Source organism: Dendroctonus ponderosae, unplaced genomic scaffold (assembly GCF_020466585.1).
Source record: "Dendroctonus ponderosae isolate FM_Combo_2020 unplaced genomic scaffold, Dpon_F_20191213v2 Dpon_F_20191213_1, whole genome shotgun sequence".
NCBI lineage: Eukaryota > Metazoa > Arthropoda > Insecta > Coleoptera > Curculionidae > Dendroctonus > Dendroctonus ponderosae.
The window spans coordinates 54,694,187-54,714,982 of NW_026017110.1; the positions used below are offsets into that span (position 1 = coordinate 54,694,187).

Consider the following 20,796-nt stretch of genomic DNA (forward strand, 5'->3'; position numbering starts at 1 on the left):
CGGATATCACCGAAAAATACTTGAAACTTTAAAACGTCTATGCGTTTGTTTATATAATTTAAATACATTTTCATACATACATAATACATAAAGGCTACATTTCACTTTTATAAGTGTTATTTGCATGCAATACTTACGCCTTAATGCTGTCCGTCGTAAAAACATGAAGCAATCAAAAAATATTTATAAAGGTACATATATTTATTAAATATTAGTACGAAAGTCAACGATAGTAATGCAGTAGTGGCAGGATAGTAGTTTTGAGTTTCATTCAATTATTTTCCTAAAAATGCCTTAGTAGTTACTTAAACATTCAAGCCATAAAGTTATTTCTTTAATTCTCTGCACAACTACTAATTATAGAAATCTGTTTTGTATTGTTCTTTCTGGTTCATTATATTGGCAGATGAATTTAATTCCGACTTATATCGACTCAAACGGGAAATAATTTCCGAAAAGAAAATTTTGACTGTTAGTTTTATTCATTTGGCACTTAAAACGCCTTATAGTGGCCATATTTCTAATTGTTGTTGGTTACTTATATATAGGAAGCCGCTTTGTATAAGCCTCGAAAGCCAATCTTGAAAGTTCCCCACTATTGAAAACACTTTATTAATATTTGGGTCGTCAATGTCGATAATTCCTACTTAAGAGGCTAAAATCGTTTATTAATATATTGGTTTAATTAATAGTGGGTGAAATTATGAATTTATTTATAAAACTAATTTTCCAGCAAAAGCCAAACACAATGAATTTCACTTTCTTATGTAAATTTAATAACAATAAAGTACTTTATAAATTACATGATTTGAAAAGAACGAATCAAATTTGAAATTTCCTTTCAAATCACTCAATAGTCAATAAATCAATAACGGCTTGAATAAGGGATAAGACTTACTATATCTGTATAGTATCCCTCTCTCCATCTCCTATATATCCATAATACTTCTTATCCGGATTTAACTGTAATAACCTAATGAATCATGAAATTTTTTCTTGAATGGGACAATTCTTTCTCGTAATTAGAGCGTAAAAGAACAGTTATCTTGTGCGAGATATTTATCATATTCATTACCCAATTGATATTTTTGGGCGTTTTAAATGGATATCTGGAAAAACTTATTTCAATCTTAGTGGATCTTTTATAACTGTACTATGAAAGTACCAAGGGAACGCTTAATTAGCTAGATTTAATTGTCATAACGTTATTAGGTACTTATTATTATTTAGTCATTTTATGTTAAAAATTTTATTAACAATAATAAATTGTTAAAATGTACAGAATTTCGCTAATCTAATAGAATTTATCATTTGATTTATTCGCCTTTGCTGGATAGAGTAATATTGAGTAATAAGGGAAATCGCTATAAAGAAAATGTGAGTCGAATATTTCCAGGCTCTTTTTGTTCCTATTACTTATGCCTTTTGGCTGTTCTTCAAATTTCAATTGATTTAATTTCAAATTGTGCCTCTGTTTGTTTATTGCAACTTGAAATACTCGTAGTATATCATCAATGGCCACTTCAAATAATATTTAATATTTATATTAATCCATAAGTATATATCGTTAATTGTATTTAATTTACGCCACATGTAGTTGCAGCAGTATGAAATTTTCTTTAGTTCAAATATTTAATGAAGCTATTGTTGAATGTTCCTTATGAAATTAAACAATTCCACAGCCAACAGAAATTAAAGATTGTGTCATATTTTAAAGGTGGTCATTTCTATTTAAGGCGGAGAGGAACAGGTTTTCTTTGTTAATCTTTCATATATTTTCGTAAAAAACTCAGGTGTGATTGTGGTGTGTCAATTTACTGAAATAGATTGTATGAACTGGTCCACTCTCTGAGAAGGATACATGCTAGACTATTTAAAACACGCAGGGATTAGTTAGTAGCGCTAAGTACATAATACAAAGAATTAGCGAGTTTGTAGTTTTTTGATTCCATGCGTTCATTAACTATCGACCACTAAATAGAATTTGTAAAATTGTGAATGCATCTAATTAAAATTCTAGGCTTTCGAAGTGTTCTAAATCGCCCACCGTTGCCCACTCGTGGATTGTGAACAAAATTGCTGCATATGAACTAAAACGAGTTTTCAAAACGTGTGGACTCATGAGCCTTTCATGAAAATGCTAATATAATTAAGGATTTAAGTCATAACTTGCAGGGTCTAAACATATAGTAAATCTTTGTATTTGCCTCTCTTATAAATAAAAACGTTACGATTAATAAAGTTGTTTTAGAATGGATACCGGATATTCGAAATTGCATTTGAATAATTTAGATGATTTCCTGACCGCTTAATGATTGGAGAAATAGTATTATGGGATCCTCCACAATAATATATTCTCGATTACAAAATCCGAAACCAACGTAGACTGTCCAAATTGATCGGGGAAGACACTAAATATGATTTTAATTATATTAAGTGAAGCATTAATAAACACATAAGATTACCGCGTTTGAAATCGTGACTACACTATAAATATTAAATACATGTGTTATTATAGCACAGGATATGAGTTAAATACAGAACAGAGTTAAAAGGAAATAATATATTACATTTAAAAAACGTCCAGACCCTTTTTCTGTTGAATATAACTGAGACCTACCGGTCCGGCCAATTTCAATAAAATGTAAATTTTAGTCATGTCCATGGAACTTCAAGCGACTCGTCTATCAGGTCTATCATTCATATATATGGTTACGCACACAATATCCTTAAAACACGTAGATTTTAACGTTGGTTTCTTCAAATACACATTTGTAAGGTGTGGAGATCAAATTTCATGCTTAAATGCATGCGCTATTTATTAGACAAAAACAGTAAACGGGCAACTCATCATTTTTGTATAATGTATTAATAAAACATTATAGGAACTTGTGGCATCTCGTCCATCTGGTATCAAATTCAACAACAGTTGGAATACATGTTATGGGGTCTCTGCGAGCTTGAACTATGCCGTTAATTACTATAATTGACAATATGTTTGTAATCTCTAAGAAACAGCTCATAAATCCACTCACAACCTGTTTTTATATTTAATTTATTTAATTATTTTTTTTATTTCAGGATTCGGCCCCAAACTTCACGTGAAATTATCGACATGTGCCAAATGTGTACTGCCGTAACACCAGGGGAGCCCCAGGTTACACTTGGCAATGATAAAGCCTTCACTTATAATTACGTTTTTGATACGGAATCGCATCAGGAAGACATTTATGAGAGTTGCGTGGGATCTTTAATCGAGTCGTCACTTGAAGGGTAAATGCTTATTGACGAATATCTATTTTTAATTATTCATTATTTGATAGTAACTATTTTTCATTGATTAAATTTTAAAATGCCGATAAAGAACGACGAAACAAACGGAAAAGAACGACAATTCTACAGCGAGCTATAAACCCTATAATCTTTACAAGTGTCTTAAACTAAAGTGACAAATCAGAATTACTCAGATGCTTTAATATATAACTGTATTAATACCAGCAATTCAGCAAGAGAGTTTCAGCTATTTTTTTTCACATTCTTTTCCGTCATGGTTCTTTGGGTTTGACTAGTAGCTTTGCCATTGTCTGTGAGAAGTTTGTGCTAAATTACATTTATTTTAACATTTTCAACTACAATTACGTCGGATTTTGTTATTCATGCTTCAATTGTGATTATCTATAGTATAATCCTGGCTGCTAATTATATTGGTAATTATTATAGTTCTGCTACTACAACACTAACTAGAAAGCTGTAAAAATTTAAACAATGCATTCAAGAGAAACAAATTTGAAGAAAACATATTCGCGTGTACCGTTAAATAGATTAGGAATTAGATTCACATTTTAAACTAAACCTGAGGAATGGGAAAAGATAAGAAACTTTCTTCAAATTATCTAGCTATTAACCTACTAAAAGGTAAATGTGAGTAGGGTACTTAGCACATATTTAATAAAAAAAGCGACTTCCAGGTATTTTCAATATTTCCTCAATTCTGAGACATATCCATTGCAAGTTTCTAAAATGTCACCATGTAAAACATATAGCTTTGTATTTGTTATAGACTGTTTTATAATTAATTATCTGATTTATTAGTAACTGCTTTATTTCGAAAGTATCACAACCGATTATATTGGAAACTGCAATATAGCAGAATTCCTGACGAATATCAATGATGAGTAATCCTTATCTTGGAAATATATACAGGGTGTTCTAAATAGAGACGTATATATTCAAGCTGCGTTTCAATGTTTTCGATTTGACCTTAATTCACCCATCACCAATCGCTACAACTAAACAGTGTGGCTAAAAATAAAGACGATAAATTTTTTGCTTAATAAAAATCAATATGAAATACTCCACAAAAAAAACATCTTAACGTACTGTAGTTTGGCACAGCCTTTTGTATTCTTAGAAATAGGACCAATTTGCGATTTTTAGCTTTGCGATGCAGGTCTAAGGAAAGGTATTAAAAATGTGATCATAAATTCCTAAACATTATTTGAAATTTTACGTTTTCAGTTTTCACGTTACCTCTAGTCATCTAAAAAGTCATATAAAAAAATTATTTTACGTTCAATTTGTTTTTAAATATGTGCAAATTGTACCCAAACTCGAATGAGTCTCTCTGTTTTGGAAGTATCTGGGTTTGGGAATAATTAATTTCAAAATCTAGATTCTTTTAAATTGGTTCTAAAACTATCCAGAACCTGCTCAAGAGTTCTGGTTCATCCAAAATCTGTTCACCGAGTCCTAAGTAGGTATACAAATCAAACATTTGTATTTTTAAATGGAGCATATTTGACCCATATCAAAGCTTAGTTGCGAACCATTAAGTCCTTAATTAGTTCTAGTATTAAAACCACTACAAGCTGAAACACAAATTAAACAATTTATCTAGCAATAAAGTTACAAAGAGCTCTTTAAGTATTACAAAATTACTTTTGTATATGTTGGTAAGTACTTTGTATACAATTGTCTACTCTTTTTTAATCGCAATTATTGGGATCAATTACGTAATTGAATACGTTCCGTTTGCCCACACCATGATTCGTTGAAAGTTCGAGCACATATACGTTTCAGTAAAAATGTGCATTTTACTGAAATTTAAGAAACCAACCTTGACAAAATCGTGCATTGAAAATTGCGGTGCTTTAAGAAGCTTTACACTAAAGAAAAGAAAATTAAATGTATAATGACTTTTTTAAATAAAATCACAGGAAAGGAAGCATCAGCAAAAAACTTGCCAATAACAAGTTACATTATATAAAAGAAAATTAAAAACATTTGCCAATATTGTTTTTTTTTGTGCTCGAATTTGGGTTTGAAGCCAAGATAATTTGAAAAATTACATCCATTGTTACACAAATTGTACAGTGATTAATTATTTAAAAATAATTGTCGATCACTCAATCTGCAGAGATCGAACTATCTCCATATCCACAAATCTTCTGAGATTTAGCCATTGAAAAATGTGGTAACGAATGATGTGGAGCTTTCAATGATGATGTAATAAACAATGCTGAAGTAATGCAATATGAACTATTTTCTATATATCTGGGTATAATTGCGTTCGGTACTTGATAGTAATTAGTTGCAATATCTATATATTCAAAGACCACTTGTTTCTATTATTTTAAATACTGAATTGTGTATTTAAGCGGCTTTTTGGAGCTTTTAGTTTTAGCTTAAAACGCTATATACGTTTTCATGGAATAGCGTAACATTATTAAAGCTAGGTGGATAATTAGAGCAACACTCAATTAATGTAAGTTGCATCAAAAACCCAAATGTTACACTTAGCATGATGGTCTGCTGAAAAGTGACAAATTAGTGAAAGAATGTCAACATTCTTTACTTAACTCTTTTTCTTATTACGAGGAATTTCTAATGAGAGCTTTATTAAATATCTTTCAATTATCTCTGTATTTGTTCCGCCGTATCAGCAAGCGATCCCCTAAATGTAATTAAAAGTAACACCAATTATTTGTCTTAACCCGTTTGAAAGCATACCGGTTTTGTTGCAATTCAACACCTTTTTCGATGTTTACTTCGTTTTATTACTTTGATCATTGTTTATGCGGATTGAAGTTCTAAAACTAAGGGCAAACGTTCAATATAAAACAGTAAACTTTCTAGCAGTGCCTTTCACTTCCCGTTGGAACCACTTCTTCGTCAACAAGGCACATGGATAATTTCGCTTTTTTAATAAAAACTATGAAAATAACATTGATTTTTCCATTGGAGCTTGATTGTGGGACATATTTTTAAAAATCAAAATTGCGATAAAAAATGCCAAACTTTAAGTAGTAAATACCAATGTCTATCTAGCAGCCATTTGATTCATTTATCTGCTTTGGATCAGTTGGAAAATCGAATAGATTTTGCTAGTTTATTGTTGATCGGAATTACCTTAGTCACTGCCCTAAAAATTGGGAGAATTTTATTAGAATTGTGAAATAACCTGTTATTTCGCAGATGCTGTGCTTATCATTCCAGGTTTAATCCACAATTTGAAATCATCATTTAGGAACAACATTTCAAGAATGGAAATATACCACTAGCTAATAAAATCCCTTGAATTTTAATGGAAAATCGCGTGCTTGAACGAATCGATGACTCTCTTGCATAATCTCTGTTGTGCATTGTTTTAACGCAGACCGGATCTTTCTGCAATTTTATCCAGCAGCGTCATTAACTTGATTTATACCGACTAAATACGACTTTTAGGGGAACTAAATTTGAAAGGCAGCTAGTAGCCGTTTCCCTTTTATCAATTTATATTGCTGTTATTCAAATCAAAATTGTTAGTTTCAAGAATATAATTTTTATAACAATGCGCTCATTTCATTCCTTGCAATGTTATTTGTTGCTTTTTTTATCAACAACTTACCAACGTACGAATGTAACATACTTAATTTGTTGGCTATAATGAAATTCTATTCTGTTATCTAGCATTGACAATACAATGCCGAGCCTAGTTTTGCCTTTCATAATAGATCTTCCTTTTATGGTGCATCACTGATCAAGTTTAGATACATTCTGATGTCCCTAATAAGACAATGCCACATTTTTTGCATTTTGCTGTGGAATGTGAATTGAAATAATTAATTTATTAGCTTAATTGCAGATAATTTGCTGAAATATTTTTACGGTTATCAAACAAAACGATTTTATTAGCAATACAATAAAAGCGAGGACATAGGAAACCTGAAAGTAAAAAAAATTGTAAAGTGTCTGGTACGAATTAATCTAATGTTTGGTTTTTGTATCAATTAGAATATAGGGTGTTTCAAAAAACATACCTTTTCGATTATAATCAATCAACCGAGTGAAGTGTTGAGGGTTCGATAAAGGTTTGTATTTTCTTAAGTGTTAACTGTTTTGTGCGCCACTGAGTGTTTCAAAGATCAATTACATTGTTTATTCGATTTGGGAACAGCAAATCAAAACTATTTGTGTTATGATAAAACTGTTTCAAAATAGTTAGAACTAAATGTTAAACTAGGTACACAAAAAATGACAACCAAAAAAAGGGAGTTAAATCTCTAAAACAGCACAAAACTATTTTCGGGTCTAGATCTATTGGAACTTTTCGATCTAGGTTCTACTCTAAACACCCTGTATATCCAGTATATCACAAGCCTTTAATACCATGCTTTTATCTATCTTATATGCGCTTTAATATTATGCTTAATATATTTCGCTTCATCAAGATAAGGATTGGATATGCCCTGTTTAATTCCAAGAATCGATTACGTGTACGTGTAGGTGTAGCACAGTAAATATGCAATACTGCAACTTATCACAATTGTTTTGGATTACATTTGCAGGGTATTATTAATTTAACAACCCACCAAGAAATATTATCATATAAGAAGTTGTAGCTTATATGCAACTGAAAAAGGCAAAAAACACAAAATGACCCTCACACCCATTATAGGAGTAAACCTACATAAACCAATGTTTTTTCTATTTTGAGAAAATACATTTTAAATCTTTCGAGCCGGCTTTTATTTTTGGGGGTTTCGGTTTTATGGAACTTGCATTCCCTAATTAGATCTGATTTATCGCCTTGAAACCTTATACGGCTGAAGGATTCTTCAAAACGAATACAAAAGTATCTAAAAATATATAAACATCGAGCGATTTTTAAATATCGACAAGAACGTTAATGGGTACTTTGATGGGTATTTCGGTGCAGTTTAAATTGTATTGCATTACTTGCATTGTATTTATCAACTGCAGTTGATTAAATCTGATTTTTGCATCTCAAATTTTAAGAGAACAAAGAAAATGTTAAAGGAGTTGTAAAATGAATGCGTTTACTTCCAAAAATTGAAATAACATCAGAAGGAAATTATTTATTTTCCTCAATTCCCAAAAACTCGCCAGTTTCGGACAATGGCGGCAAAGTACATTAATTAATTAAAAATAGGAATTTAACGTTTTCAGCTATGCTCATTTTGCTAAAACCTTCCAAAATATTTAGTTAAAAGGTTGACCATAGGCCGGTACAAAAATTGCCATGTACGCACCCTAAAACCCATTAGCTCGTTTCCATTTAATTATCGTTAATTTAATCCGCAGGTATAATGCCACTGTTCTTGCTTATGGACAAACGGGGTCTGGGAAAACCTACACTATGGGTACAGGGTTTGATGTTGAACTGCCAAATGAACAGAAAGGTATAATTCCAAGAGCCATACACCATCTCTTTGATGGGATTCAGTCTCGAATAGACAGGGCTCATGAAGATGGTATACTCGCACCTGAATTCAAAGTTACAGTACAATTTATGGAATTGTATAACGAGGAAGTTATTGATTTATTTAACCCATCCTATACAAAAGTAAGTACATCATTACTTAAGATTTGAAAGGAGTTTTTTTGATTTTATGTGTTTTTGTAGGAAAAAGTTTACAAAATACACGAAGATCCTTATGGAGGGATTCAAGTCAAAGGCGTTACATTCAAGACAGTTCAATCCGCTGAGGAAGCCCTACAATGCTTGCGATTAGGAGCGTTATCTCGAACAACTGCTAGTACTCAGATGAACACGCAGTCTTCAAGATCGCATGCAATATTCACACTGCACATTAGGCAGCAAAAGTTGGTAGTGCCTGATGATGAAAATGTAATTTCCAATGAGTTTGAAACGCTTAGTGCCAAGTTCCACTTTGTGGATTTGGCTGGTTCGGAGAGACTGAAAAGAACTGGTGCCACTGGTGAAAGACAGAAAGAAGGAATATCTATTAACTGTGGCTTACTTGCTTTAGGAAATGTTATCTCAGCTTTAGGTGACAAAGCCAAAAGAGCTTTACACGTGCCGTATAGAGATTCCAAGCTTACACGGCTGTTACAAGATAGTTTAGGTGGAAATAGTCAAACTGTGATGATAGCTTGCGTTAGTCCCAGTGATAGAGATTTTATGGAAACTCTTAACACGCTGAAATACGCTAACCGAGCGCGTAACATTAAGAATAAGATATTCATTAATCAGGATAAGAGTTCGAAGACCATATGCCAGCTGCGGCAACAGATTGCCCAGCTTCAATTAGAATTAGTCGAATATAAACAAGGAAAAAGAATGGTCGGAGAAGATGGAACTGAAACAATTAACGATATGTTTTATGAAAACAATATGCTCCAAGGAGAGATAAATAACTTACGAACCAGAGTAAAAGCAATGCAAGAAACAATAGATGCATTAACTTTAAAAAATACTAATTTATTGGCTGAAAAAGCCATGGGTGGATGGATTAGCAGCGGTAATAATAGCGAAGTGGCAGATATGGTTCAAGCCTACCTCAAAGAGATAGAAGAGCTTCGAGCTAAGCTAATAGAATCTAACAACACTTGTGAACAACTCAGAAAGCAATTGAGTCGTTCGCAAAGTCCTCACCGACAAAGTCTGCTATTCAGCTCTAGTCTTATTGGTGATAATACTTCTTTGATTGAAGAGGCAAAGAGAAACTTGCAACGAGAAAAGGAAGTGTTGAATCGCAGATCCATAGAGATAGAGCAGGATAGTGAGGGCGATAGCGAACACGAATCTACTAGTGATAACGAGGAAGTAAACACAGAACTTAACGAAGAACTAATGACACTTACTAACGATATTGATATGAAGCAGAAACTAATTGATGAACTAGAATTGTCCCAGAGAAGAATGCAAACCATGAGACAACATTATGAAGACAAACTAATGCAGCTTCAGCTTCGTATTCAGAACACACAAGAAGAGCGAGATAAGGTACTACACAAATACGGCAACCATCCAGAGCCGCCAGATAAAGTAAAAAAAGTTAAAGAGGACTACACACGAAAAATCAGCGATATGCAGAGGGAACTAAAACGACTTCAAGCTGCTCAAAAAGAGCATGCACGACTGGTTAGAAATCGTAGCCAATATGAACAGCAGTTGAAAAATTACAAGGAAGATCTGTTGGAAATGAAACGAGCCAAAGTTAGATTAATAAATAAAATGAAAGAGGAAGCACAGAAACACAAGGAGTCAGAGCTAAAACGTGAAAGGGAAATCGCCAAGCTGAAAAAGGAATCTAGAAAAAATGCCAATGTTATTAAAACGATGGAAAATGAAAGGCGAATTAAAGATCAGGTCTTAAAAAGGAAACAGGAGGAAGTGTCGGTTCTAAGGAAGAGCCAAAGAGGACGATTGAGCCTTAAAGCTGCTGGAAAGCTCTCATCCAAAGCATTTTCGGAGAGAACAGCTAAGCAGAAGTGGTTACAAATGGAAAAGTCGGTCAACAACATCGCTTTAAATCGACGAGGTTTAGTGGAGCAGGAAGTTCGAATGGAACATTTTCTGGAAAAACGCGAGGCACTGGGTAAGCAAATTTATACCATTTCCTTTCCAAGGCGGAGTGATTATTTTGAATATAAATATGAAAATTGCTAATTAGAATTCCGGTCATAACAATCGTATTCATTGCAGCGATATTTACAGCCAACTCCGTTAAATATTTTGCATCCTTTAACATGTACTTAGCTGAAAATAAGTTTATTTTTTTAGGAAAAGAATTAGATGTTCTAGAAGAAAGACGTAAACAAGCTGTGGCTAAAAATCAAGACCTTACTCAATTGGATAGTTACATTGAAGACATCAAAGAAAACATAAACTATGTCCAAGAGATAATCAGCGAAACTCAACATAATGTTATAGATATTGAGAAAACTTTAGATCCTGCTGACACAGCAGGCTTGGATTTAATTATAGCATCTGTTTACGATATAGATGAAGCAAAATATATCATTCAAAAATTATACAATATGACCCTGGCCCAGAGTCATGGTGTCGCTCAGCGCGATGCTAAACTCAGGGAAAATGAAGCGAACTTAGTAGAGGTACAACATTATTGAACATGTAAAATCGAATGCTAATTATTGTAAATTTTAGTTGCAACAAGAGGCAAATGTTAAAGGTCAACTTTTAGACCACTTACTCCACAACGAAATCCCGATATTCTCTAAAGAGTTAGTTACCAGTGTTTCTAGTAACACTAATGATACTACTAGCTCAAATAATTCATCCAGGTCTTCTTCTCCAACTCATCCAGACACTCAGTAAGTGGAAGGGCGCATTTTGCCTTACTGGATATATGAGCTGTATACAAGCGGTTATCAGATGAAGATATTGCTTTCCGCAATTTTCAGGGAACTATTTTCCTTCTTAAAACGCCTATTACGATTAAAAAGAATTTCTCATACAGTTATGAATTATTATTAAATATGATTACAACTATTATTAGAATGTTATCCGACAAAATCGCTTAAAATCCCTCCACAGAAAACATTCAAAATTTGTTAAATAGGTAGACTGAATGTAGCTCATTTGATGCTAAATTCATATTTATTTTTATAGGAGTGATTAATTAATATTTATTTGCAGTTTGCAAGTTCCTGAACAACATGTTCCACAAACCAGATCAAAAGTGAGACGGCGAACGGCTCATCCCAACGAAATGTTGTTCGGATTAAATGCTGGTTCAAATATGACCCAATCACACGATGCGCATAGTATGTTTAGACTGGATTGTAGTTTACAGCGAGTCCCTAGTGTGCCGGGAAGCCTAAAGTTAGTATATTTTGAGTAGATGCGTTGAAAACCACTACAAAAAGTTATTCCAAAACCACCTTTCCAATCTGGTTTATCGCAAAATTTTATAATACTTGCGTGCTATTCAGGCGTCAGTTACAATAAAATTTGATACATATACATGTGATTCTCTATTAAATCAAAAAAATATCTATCTATTGCTATATCTATTATGATGACCGTCGATCTACAGTGCAGATTTTTTAAAGCTTTGATGACCTATTAGAAATATATTCAATTGGACACATTCATTTCAGCTCTCTACTGCTCAGTATGGTAATCGTAAGCTGCTTTAGATATATAAAAATTAAGAAAATATACTTCAAAAACATATAGCAAGTAGGTGTACTTGTTGTGGTTTGATTATTGGTTTCGACTCCAAGAAAATTCTCGATTTAAAATGCTAGTTTTCATAACCATTGTTTATCTTTACAGATTGAATTCCTGATGACCCACCAAGTGCGTATCTATCGGGAAAACGATGAGGCGAACAGGCCGCGTAGTGAAATTAGAGACGTATTTTCTTGTAATAGTATTAATAAGTTTCAATTTTACATACCGTCTACCAATAATGGTTTTACATTGTTAAAGTTAATCGTTTTATTGTCATTTTTATTATTATTATTAATGTTGTTAATTATTTTATGACATAAAATTAAATTAACTATTGATCAGAATATTTATAAAAGCATAGAAACTAATGTTTTAGAAAAAATGTTTTATTTCCGGTGCCCTTATTTCGTTATTCATTATTGAACTTATTCTACAATTATTATCTACAAAACGTAAAATGCAAAATTAAATAAAAATGAAAACACCAAAGCTGAGTATCAATACTTTAATCAGTAGAAAAATGCATTTACAACCACATTCAAATCTTGAGAAAACTCTGAAAATCAGACGCAAGACATCCTCTCGGATTCAGATCTTTACAAGCCATATTATTAGTATGTTATATTTTATTAATATACTATTAGGAAGAATTTAATTGTAAAGTAGATAATACTTATAAATGCTTCTTTTTCTTTCCTGTGGGAATAGGTTGGGGAGCTACATGGCCGTATACCTTTTGCGAATAGTTGTTCAGATAAAATAAGGATAGCAGTGATAAGAGAAAACTGAAACAAAATCAAAACATTTGAATTTCCTGCGAGATATTTCTGAATTGAATACTCTTACCAGAATGTACCAGCTACTCGATGAACACTTGCTGCTGCTGATACTGCCATCACAAGAGCCAGAACAACTGAAATTACAAAAATATATACATAAAGCTTTTACTAAAAAACGTATAGTTTTCTCACCTTCAGGAAATAGTCCAAGGGTGTAAGACTTTCCAAAGAACAGGGTTTCGCAGTTTCCTATAGCAGTTAACGTAAAGGTGAAAAGAAATGAACCGAGAAGCCCACCAAGCAAAGTTTGGTGACTTGAGGCGGCAAACCAGGCTTTCCACATCTGCATTGACGAGAACAAGAGTACACCACTGATGAAAGCCAATATGAACGATGTTTTGGTATTTACCGCTGAAAAGTTTATAATAAAGTTAAAGCAAGAGCACAGACAGTTGCAATTAAACTTTATCGAATGGAAAAATATTTTTGAGCCAATTTTTTCAGCTAGCGGGATTATGAAGAATCCACACTAAAAGAAATCGTTGAAGATCGATATTCTTTGTTATTTCCGATTTCAATCTCATCATATTTTTAACTATTTATTCTGTTCTACTTAAGAAAAAAATAAATTCTTACAATGAACAAGACTTCAAAATAAATTCCGTATCGTCCTTCAATTGAGCTGTTTACTCTTCGGCGAAGTTTTTACTATTTCGAATTAAAAAGGCCAATAAAAACCGTATTACACGTGGAATATACACATTTGCAAATCTTCACCATATGGTGTCTTATGGACAATTTATCAAACAAATCAGAAGTAAAATGATGTAAAAGTAAACAAGAGTTTAATTGCAATAAACCGCATCTCTGTTTTTCATTATTAAATTTCCCATTAATAACATAACGTTACCAGAACGAGTTCGCAATAAGTTATATTTTTACAGTTCGTTAATATGAGTGTATACATGCCAGTTTTTCAATTTTAGTGCTTGTGTGAACTATGAATGTGTGATCAGAAGACTTTAGTTCTGATTCTGATAGCTGAAGTAAGTTAACCATTAATTAGCTTATTCTAGTTTCATAAAGTACGTAGGTATGCAAAGAATAATCGAATTGCAGATTCGAATAAATTAATCTTCCTTTTACTCATAATTTTTCAATTGCAAAACGAAGGACAAGATTTGTAACAGAACTTTTTCCTCGCTGAATATCAATGTCGATGTATTTCAAACAAAAGTTAAAAATGCTCGACGAGAGTTATGAAAGCAATTATAATAAACTTAAGAAATGTGAAGAATTATTGTATTAAATGATTATGCTTCCAGTTAAAATTATAAAATTACGTAACGGAGCTCTAAAGTAAGATACAATCATATTTTGAATATAACTTAAAATCATGTTAATTATTTTCTATCTTCAAACAGTACAAAATTATAGTTTATTCTATATCTTAATATATATTAGACATAATATATATTAAAAAATGGTTTCCTATCGTTTCAAAACTGGCCAACTATAGGTAAGCATCGATATTAGTAAAAATATATTTGCGAACAGCTTCCTGACCATTTGAATATCTATTGAAATATTTTCTTTCTTAATAATTAATTTTGAATGAATATTGAATAGAGTTTGCCTGTTACGTAGATTGATACTAAGATTATATTATATTTAAATTCTATGGTTTATTTCTTGTCAGAAAATCTTAAATATAAAATGTGTCAATCTGTTTCACGCTAAACGTATTATGGGTCTTAACTTCATTGAGCATAAACCATAAATTTATGTAGGTATATCTTGATAATGCTTTCGAATACATTTGCTTTGGAGCTATATGAAAAAAAAAGACGTAAGAAAAAATAATAATGCAGCTATTAACACACTGGTGGAGTTTAAAGGTAACACAGAAAAAATACTATCTATAATTTATGTTCATTTTGTTTGGTTCTTTTCGTACATGTACACCGAAATGTTTAGACTGAAATATAATTCGGCTTTAAAACTTAAAAAAAAGTATTTCCGCCATCTAAGCCCCTGTACGAAAAAAAAATACAAAGTAAAAGAGGGCCTTAGTTTCGGACCAGATACTTGGGTTAGTAAGACAGATAAACATCTGGGATTAAGAGTTTTCACCACAAAACAAGTAAATTTCTTGTAATATATATTTTGCGTGACAAACAGCATATTTTGGCAAAAACTTGTTCAGATAAAATAAAATTTTTGAGAATAAATAGAGTTTGTTATAATTATTCAAACAAAGCGAATAATCACCCATTTTAATAGTTGGCAGCTCCGACAGAGTTAAGTCTTCTTTTGAGAGTATGCTAAGAGGCCAAAACTTGCCATAAATTCCACACTATTCACTGTTGTGATGTTTAAATCACAAAATCAACATTCAAACGTTGTGTTGTGACGTTTTATTGTCATGCTAATATGACATGTGTCGAGAACAGTTGACAAGTAGAACAAGACAGTTCCGAATTTGGTTCAATGAGCGAGAGATTAGAGGTTGTACGTATATGTTTCACATAGAAATCACAATTTTTAACTTGAGACAAACCGAATTGTTTGGTGATCGATAGAAACATAAAGAACTACAGTACTTGGATTATTATTAGTCACGTAAAGACTCTTTATAGGTCATTCACACTAACTAACAAAATTTATTATAAAATGCACCCTTATATTAAATACATTTTTATAATGGCTATAAGAGCTTGATGAAAAGCGACAAATTTCCTGTTTTTAAGTTAAGTTTAATTTTTGATCCCCTGTGGAACAGTGAAACTGGGAAATAACGTTCTACACTAGCCATATTTCTGGTTTTGAAATCCGTAGCATCCGTAGTTACTAATAAATGGCAATATTCAATTATGAATCATCAGTACTAATAAATGACTCCATAAAGTGATAACAAACATTTTGTAACGTCTTGGTGTCAAGGAATATATCCATTATATGGCATCATTGCTACTCGTTAATATTGTCAAAGTCAAAAATAAATTAGTTTACTTGATCGTGTCAGGTGTCAAGGTGTATTTTATAAATTCGTTAAGAACAATTTCCTTTGGTTTAATTTAAGTTTGCGGAATAAAAGTGCGTTTCAATTAATACTTTTTGGGTGAGTTTGCCTCAATTATTGAATGCTTTACATATAGAATAATGGACAATTCATCCGTTAGTTCCTAAAATATCTGGTTGCACGACTGGGGGGTTTTCTATGCTGTTTACACAAAGTATTTTGTTATAGTTTACTTAGTAGCATATACATTCTAATCATTGTTGCTTCATACCTTCATGTTACATAAAACTTTCACTGCTTTGTGCGTCTTTTTTGAGAACTTCCTGGTTGCAACTGTGCAGCAAATGTAGTTTGATAAAATTAATCTTTGTGAAGTGTTTATTATATCTCATTCGAAGTTATCCCTTTGATAACCTTGTCCAATTTTCTTCATCATTCGCAGAATATATTTAATGATACTTACGACGTAGGGTCTGCTGTATTTCCATTTTAATCTTCGTTCAGAAAGGATTTAAATGTATCTCATTTAACCCTATGATTGAGATAGATAACAATATGTCTATCAAACAAATTGAAAAATTTTCGTAATTACAGCTGCTTTACCGCACGTTTGCGCTGATTCGTTGTTAAGATTATATAGTTCTAGTGGATGTTATAACAAAAGGTTAACGTTTCCTGATCCAGCCTCAGTAATTGTTGAAATCTTATTCGCTTCTTCTTATTAGTATCTCACTAAAATACGAATTGTGCGAAAAGTATTTATTACCCTTTGAGTTACGTTTACAACGACCATATGACCCAAACGTGTTTGTTTCTTCCAAAAATAGTACATTTTATGATGGGGCGCCTGTATCGAATAATTGCCTAGTTGCTATGTTGAATTATCAATTCGTTAGGAACGTATTTATGTTCTTATCCACTGTAATCTACCCAAAAATAGTCTAAATGTCCATATATAATATACAAAATAAAATGCTTTTTCGAAAACATCACTATTTTCGTTTCCGAATCATCTTTAGACTGGATCACATGTCTACATTTCAAAAAAAAAATTGTTTCATCAAATTTATGAATATGTTTTAACAAATTGTTTGTAGTAGTAGTAAAGTGTCAACCAATGGAGTTACTGATCTAAAAATTGTATTTGTGTGTAATTGGTGGTATTTTTTGTAAAAGTGAAACCGGGTAGCATGTTAAGTTTCACGGGTTTAATAAACCCATAGAGAGCCCATTTAGCAAAACTCTAAGGAGATACCGGAAGGAACGTTAAAAAAACTTGTTGAATCTTTTTAAATGGTCCCTTTGAGTCGTTACCAGATAGTTCTTCTGAATCTACTTACATAGATTTTAAGTGAAAAAGTGCGGCATGAGACATTTTGAAACACATAGTTTTCTAGTGATTTAAATTTTTTTAGAGAATGATCAAATCGACCTACTTTTTCTTCGACCGAGCTTTATTATTTTGCTCTGCGAGATTTTCGGGGAGTATCCTTCGTCTTAAAATATATCGGCAATGGTCTAAAATTGCTCCCCAGCGGAGTTCCGCCCATGTAATTTAGCAAATCTAAAAGCCTACCCAGCTAGTAAACTGATCCGGTTATTAATTAACTAATAAAAAATAATAAAACTATCCCAGTAATTAATTAACTCACTTTTGGACCTTAGGTGATAAGTCATTTCTGATTTGCTTCATGATGTAGAATATTTCTTCAAAATCCAGCAGAGTTACTACTGTGGTTAATTGAAAAAGTCCGTCGATTTCGTAATGAACATGTATTGGAAATTTGAAATAACCTGAAAACTATGGATATTTTCAAAATGTATCAAGATGCACTTTGTCACTTAAAAACTATGTAGTTTCAGAAAAACTTTCCAGTAATGCCTCAAAATAAGCCTCTAAAAAGATTCCCCTGTGACAGTTTTTGAACATGCCCGGAATCTCTCCTAGTAAACGTTGCATCATGGGTTGTTCTGAGCATTATGCCTTCAATACCTTAAATACATACCGAGTTAATATATAATAAATAATAAACGTTTGTCGAGGAAGAACAATTTACATATTCGTAATAGTTTTGGCAGTAGAATGTAGAATATGCCTCGAATCAACCACGAAACAGGGAAGTGTAATTTAGACTTTTACACATGGGATTTATTTTAGACTCTTATCAACGTTTCAGATTATTTTTAAAAGCCCATTAGGTCTAGCATGGCAGCAAATGGATGATGTTTTCAATGCTTAATAAAAGCTTGCTGTTTTTAAAGTAAAGGGTTTTGAAGGCAACAGACCTCTAATTATCCTCAAAAAATAAATCAAGTAAATATGAACTTTTGAAAGCAAAAGATCACATGAAATGTTCTTTGATCAGCTATACGAAAAACAAAGGTACCTAATTGAATGAAAAGTACCTAATGTTTCACCTGCAATCCAAAAATCAGCAGTTTATAAATACAAGATTCCCAATACATACTTATGTTTTTACATAAATTAATTTACAGTTTTTAAACACAATGTAGGTTGTTTACCGGTCAATGTATATGATCACTGATGTTAGCAAACTTCATATATTTTCTTATTGAAGTATCCCAAAAAAATAAATAAAAAAGTAAATGTATCTACATAGGCTCACAACTATCCTTGTATACCCGTGATAAGGCACGAATTAATGTGGGTTGATGTGAACTTGGTAGTTTTAAACGTTGAAAGTACAATAACTCTACAAGGATTCAAAACATTGCACAGTTCATTGAATACATAACTATTGTTCAATATTATATAATTATTGTTTTTACCTGATTGATTTGTAAAGGAAATAATTCTAGCAAGTGCTGTAGACATTTGTAGAAAGCATTCTCAGTGAAGCGAGTAAATAAAACATTTTGCAATTTGATTATAGGTAATTACAATCCTGTAAATTATTAGTCCATTTAACTAATAGGTATTGATTTTAATGTTTTGTCTATGTTATTACCAGATTGAAAGCGTTCAGTTGGTTATCTCTCTCTCATATCCAGCCGGGCAACTACAATACTATAGACTATATAGAATCTTCAGGTGAATTTATTTAACTTTTATATATTGCTTATTGCCTTGCTTAGACGTAGCTGCTCTTACATCTGTAGTGCTATTTATTTCGTGTCAAGGTGAAAGTACTTAACCAGTTATATCACTTTATAATAGTACAAAAGTTAACTATTTATTAATTTAATATTACCATGCTAGGACGATTACCATACCAAAATCTTTCAACGGATTTTGTATTATTCAGTTTTCGCATAAGTAAATATGTTATGAGACTATGATCAGCTTTGATTATAAATTACACCTGAAAGCACGTAGATTAGATATAATAGAAACGTTAAACTCGCACATTCACCTCATCCAAACAAATAATTTCTGCCAATGTCCATGTTGCTCTTAAGTAATGCATTCAATTTTTACTGTATTTTGTTAATGACGCAACTCCCCTACTTATATTCTCATCAATTTAAGACTTGTCTTACTTGTAAAAGCCCTCCAATTCCAACAAGAAGAGAACCAATAAGTGGACGTGTAGTCGCATTTTCCTCTACAGGCGCATTTGGAACTTGTAATGGACACATAGATACGTTTTAATACTAAAATTTGTTACGTGTTATTTTTTAGGGTGGATTAATAATTAAGATGTATACCGTTTATTACGGTTGAATGGCAAAATGGTTTTAAACATGTTTTTTGAAAATAAAGTACATTTTTAAATAGAAATATCAATTTCAATACCCTTTTTATTGGACAAATCTGCCTTCCGGCAAAACCGCTCCGGAAGTTCGGATTTAGCTGGGAATATTTTATAATAAAATAAGTTCACATGGAAAATTTTTGTATTTCATCTTGCAGCGGGTATTGAATAAGTTTTCCGTTTGACGGGCTTTTCCTATAGAGAGGATTAAAATTGTCTGGGGGGTAAAATCCTTCCTTCTCAAAAGGAAGTCACGTTAAACTGGATGGATTTGTAACAATTACATGAAGACGTCAATATGTGGAAAACCGAGTTCATTTATTTGCTGATATTTTTTGCCAACTGGTACTTCGTTCTTGTAGTATTATAATATTGTTAAAATTGAACTTGGATCTATCCGTGGCATTATATCATACACAAACTGTAGAATTCAGAAAGGAAAGTCTTTCAAGTACAGAATCAATTTGATTACTAGCAAAAATAATTGTACCAATAATCTGCAATTACTGATTAAATAATCAGGCAGAAAGTATGTGAACCATAGAGGAATTAAATTATTGAACATTTTTAATGACCGTTCTGAATTAGAAACATGTTGGTAAATACCGTCTCACAAAACAAATCGATTTTACTGCTGTATTATTACAGCTGTTGCTGGGGAGCTTTGTTAAAGCACTCAAATTGCTCAGCTCCTGTAAGCACAAAGACGGAAGGAAACATCTTTCAAATTGCAGATGACAAATATAAGAGATTTAGAGAACGTTGTTTTTGGGATTGTTTGTTTGATTCGAAACATGCACGAATTGTGAGCTAAATTTGACGAAAGCAGTG

The 20,796-nt window shown here is 32.1% G+C and overlaps 3 protein-coding genes across 5 annotated transcripts in view; 2 read left to right on the forward strand and 1 right to left on the reverse strand.

The window, feature by feature from the left end:
- The window catches only part of LOC109537902 (kinesin-like protein KIF21B), a 22,735-nt gene extending 9,802 nt beyond the window's left edge, over positions 1 to 12,933 (forward strand). The window contains exons 3-9 of the mRNA XM_019904837.2: positions 3,082 to 3,273; positions 8,587 to 8,848; positions 8,909 to 10,847; positions 11,033 to 11,364; positions 11,417 to 11,583; positions 11,909 to 12,094; positions 12,551 to 12,933. Of these exons, the coding sequence (XP_019760396.1) occupies positions 3,082 to 3,273; positions 8,587 to 8,848; positions 8,909 to 10,847; positions 11,033 to 11,364; positions 11,417 to 11,583; positions 11,909 to 12,094; positions 12,551 to 12,563 (3,091 nt within the window). The 3' untranslated portion in view covers positions 12,564 to 12,933. The remainder of the gene's footprint in view (positions 1 to 3,081; positions 3,274 to 8,586; positions 8,849 to 8,908; positions 10,848 to 11,032; positions 11,365 to 11,416; positions 11,584 to 11,908; positions 12,095 to 12,550) is intronic.
- Positions 12,934 to 12,939: 6 nt separating this feature from the next.
- On the reverse strand, positions 12,940 to 16,793 carry LOC109537905 (protein KRTCAP2 homolog). 2 transcript variants are annotated; one of them, XM_019904850.2, is made up of 4 exons: positions 16,713 to 16,793; positions 13,420 to 13,638; positions 13,295 to 13,361; positions 12,940 to 13,233 (listed from the first exon to the last, which is right to left on the reverse strand). In XM_019904850.2, exons 1-4 carry the CDS (start codon positions 16,735 to 16,737, stop codon positions 13,122 to 13,124), a joined length of 423 nt encoding a protein of 140 aa, XP_019760409.1. In that variant the 5' UTR covers positions 16,738 to 16,793; the 3' UTR covers positions 12,940 to 13,121. The 2 variants fall into 2 exon arrangements, with proteins under 2 accessions (XP_019760409.1, XP_019760410.1); XM_019904851.2 differs by lacking the exon at positions 16,713 to 16,793 and adding an exon at positions 15,499 to 15,670.
- The window catches only part of LOC109537903 (endophilin-A), a 36,973-nt gene continuing 32,390 nt past the window's right edge, over positions 16,214 to 20,796 (forward strand). The window contains exons 1-2 of one of the 2 annotated variants that reach the window (XM_048661281.1): positions 16,214 to 16,348; positions 19,222 to 19,301. The gene's annotated coding sequence lies outside the window, so the exon portion shown is untranslated. The remainder of the gene's footprint in view (positions 16,349 to 19,221; positions 19,302 to 20,796) is intronic. The other variant, XM_048661279.1, reaches the window with a different exon arrangement.

Bases quoted from the DNA above. Each gene is read 5' to 3' on its own strand.
- LOC109537905 (XM_019904850.2), bottom strand. From the start codon at position 16,737: ATGGAAATACAGCAGACCCTACGTC. The intron at 13,362-13,419 runs GTGAGAAAACTA...TTGTAATTTCAG, and splicing joins CCTTGGACTATTTCCTGAAG to TTGTTCTGGCTCTTGTGATG. The intron at 13,234-13,294 runs GTAAGAGTATTC...ATTTTGTTTCAG, and splicing joins CGAGTAGCTGGTACATTCTG to TTTTCTCTTATCACTGCTAT.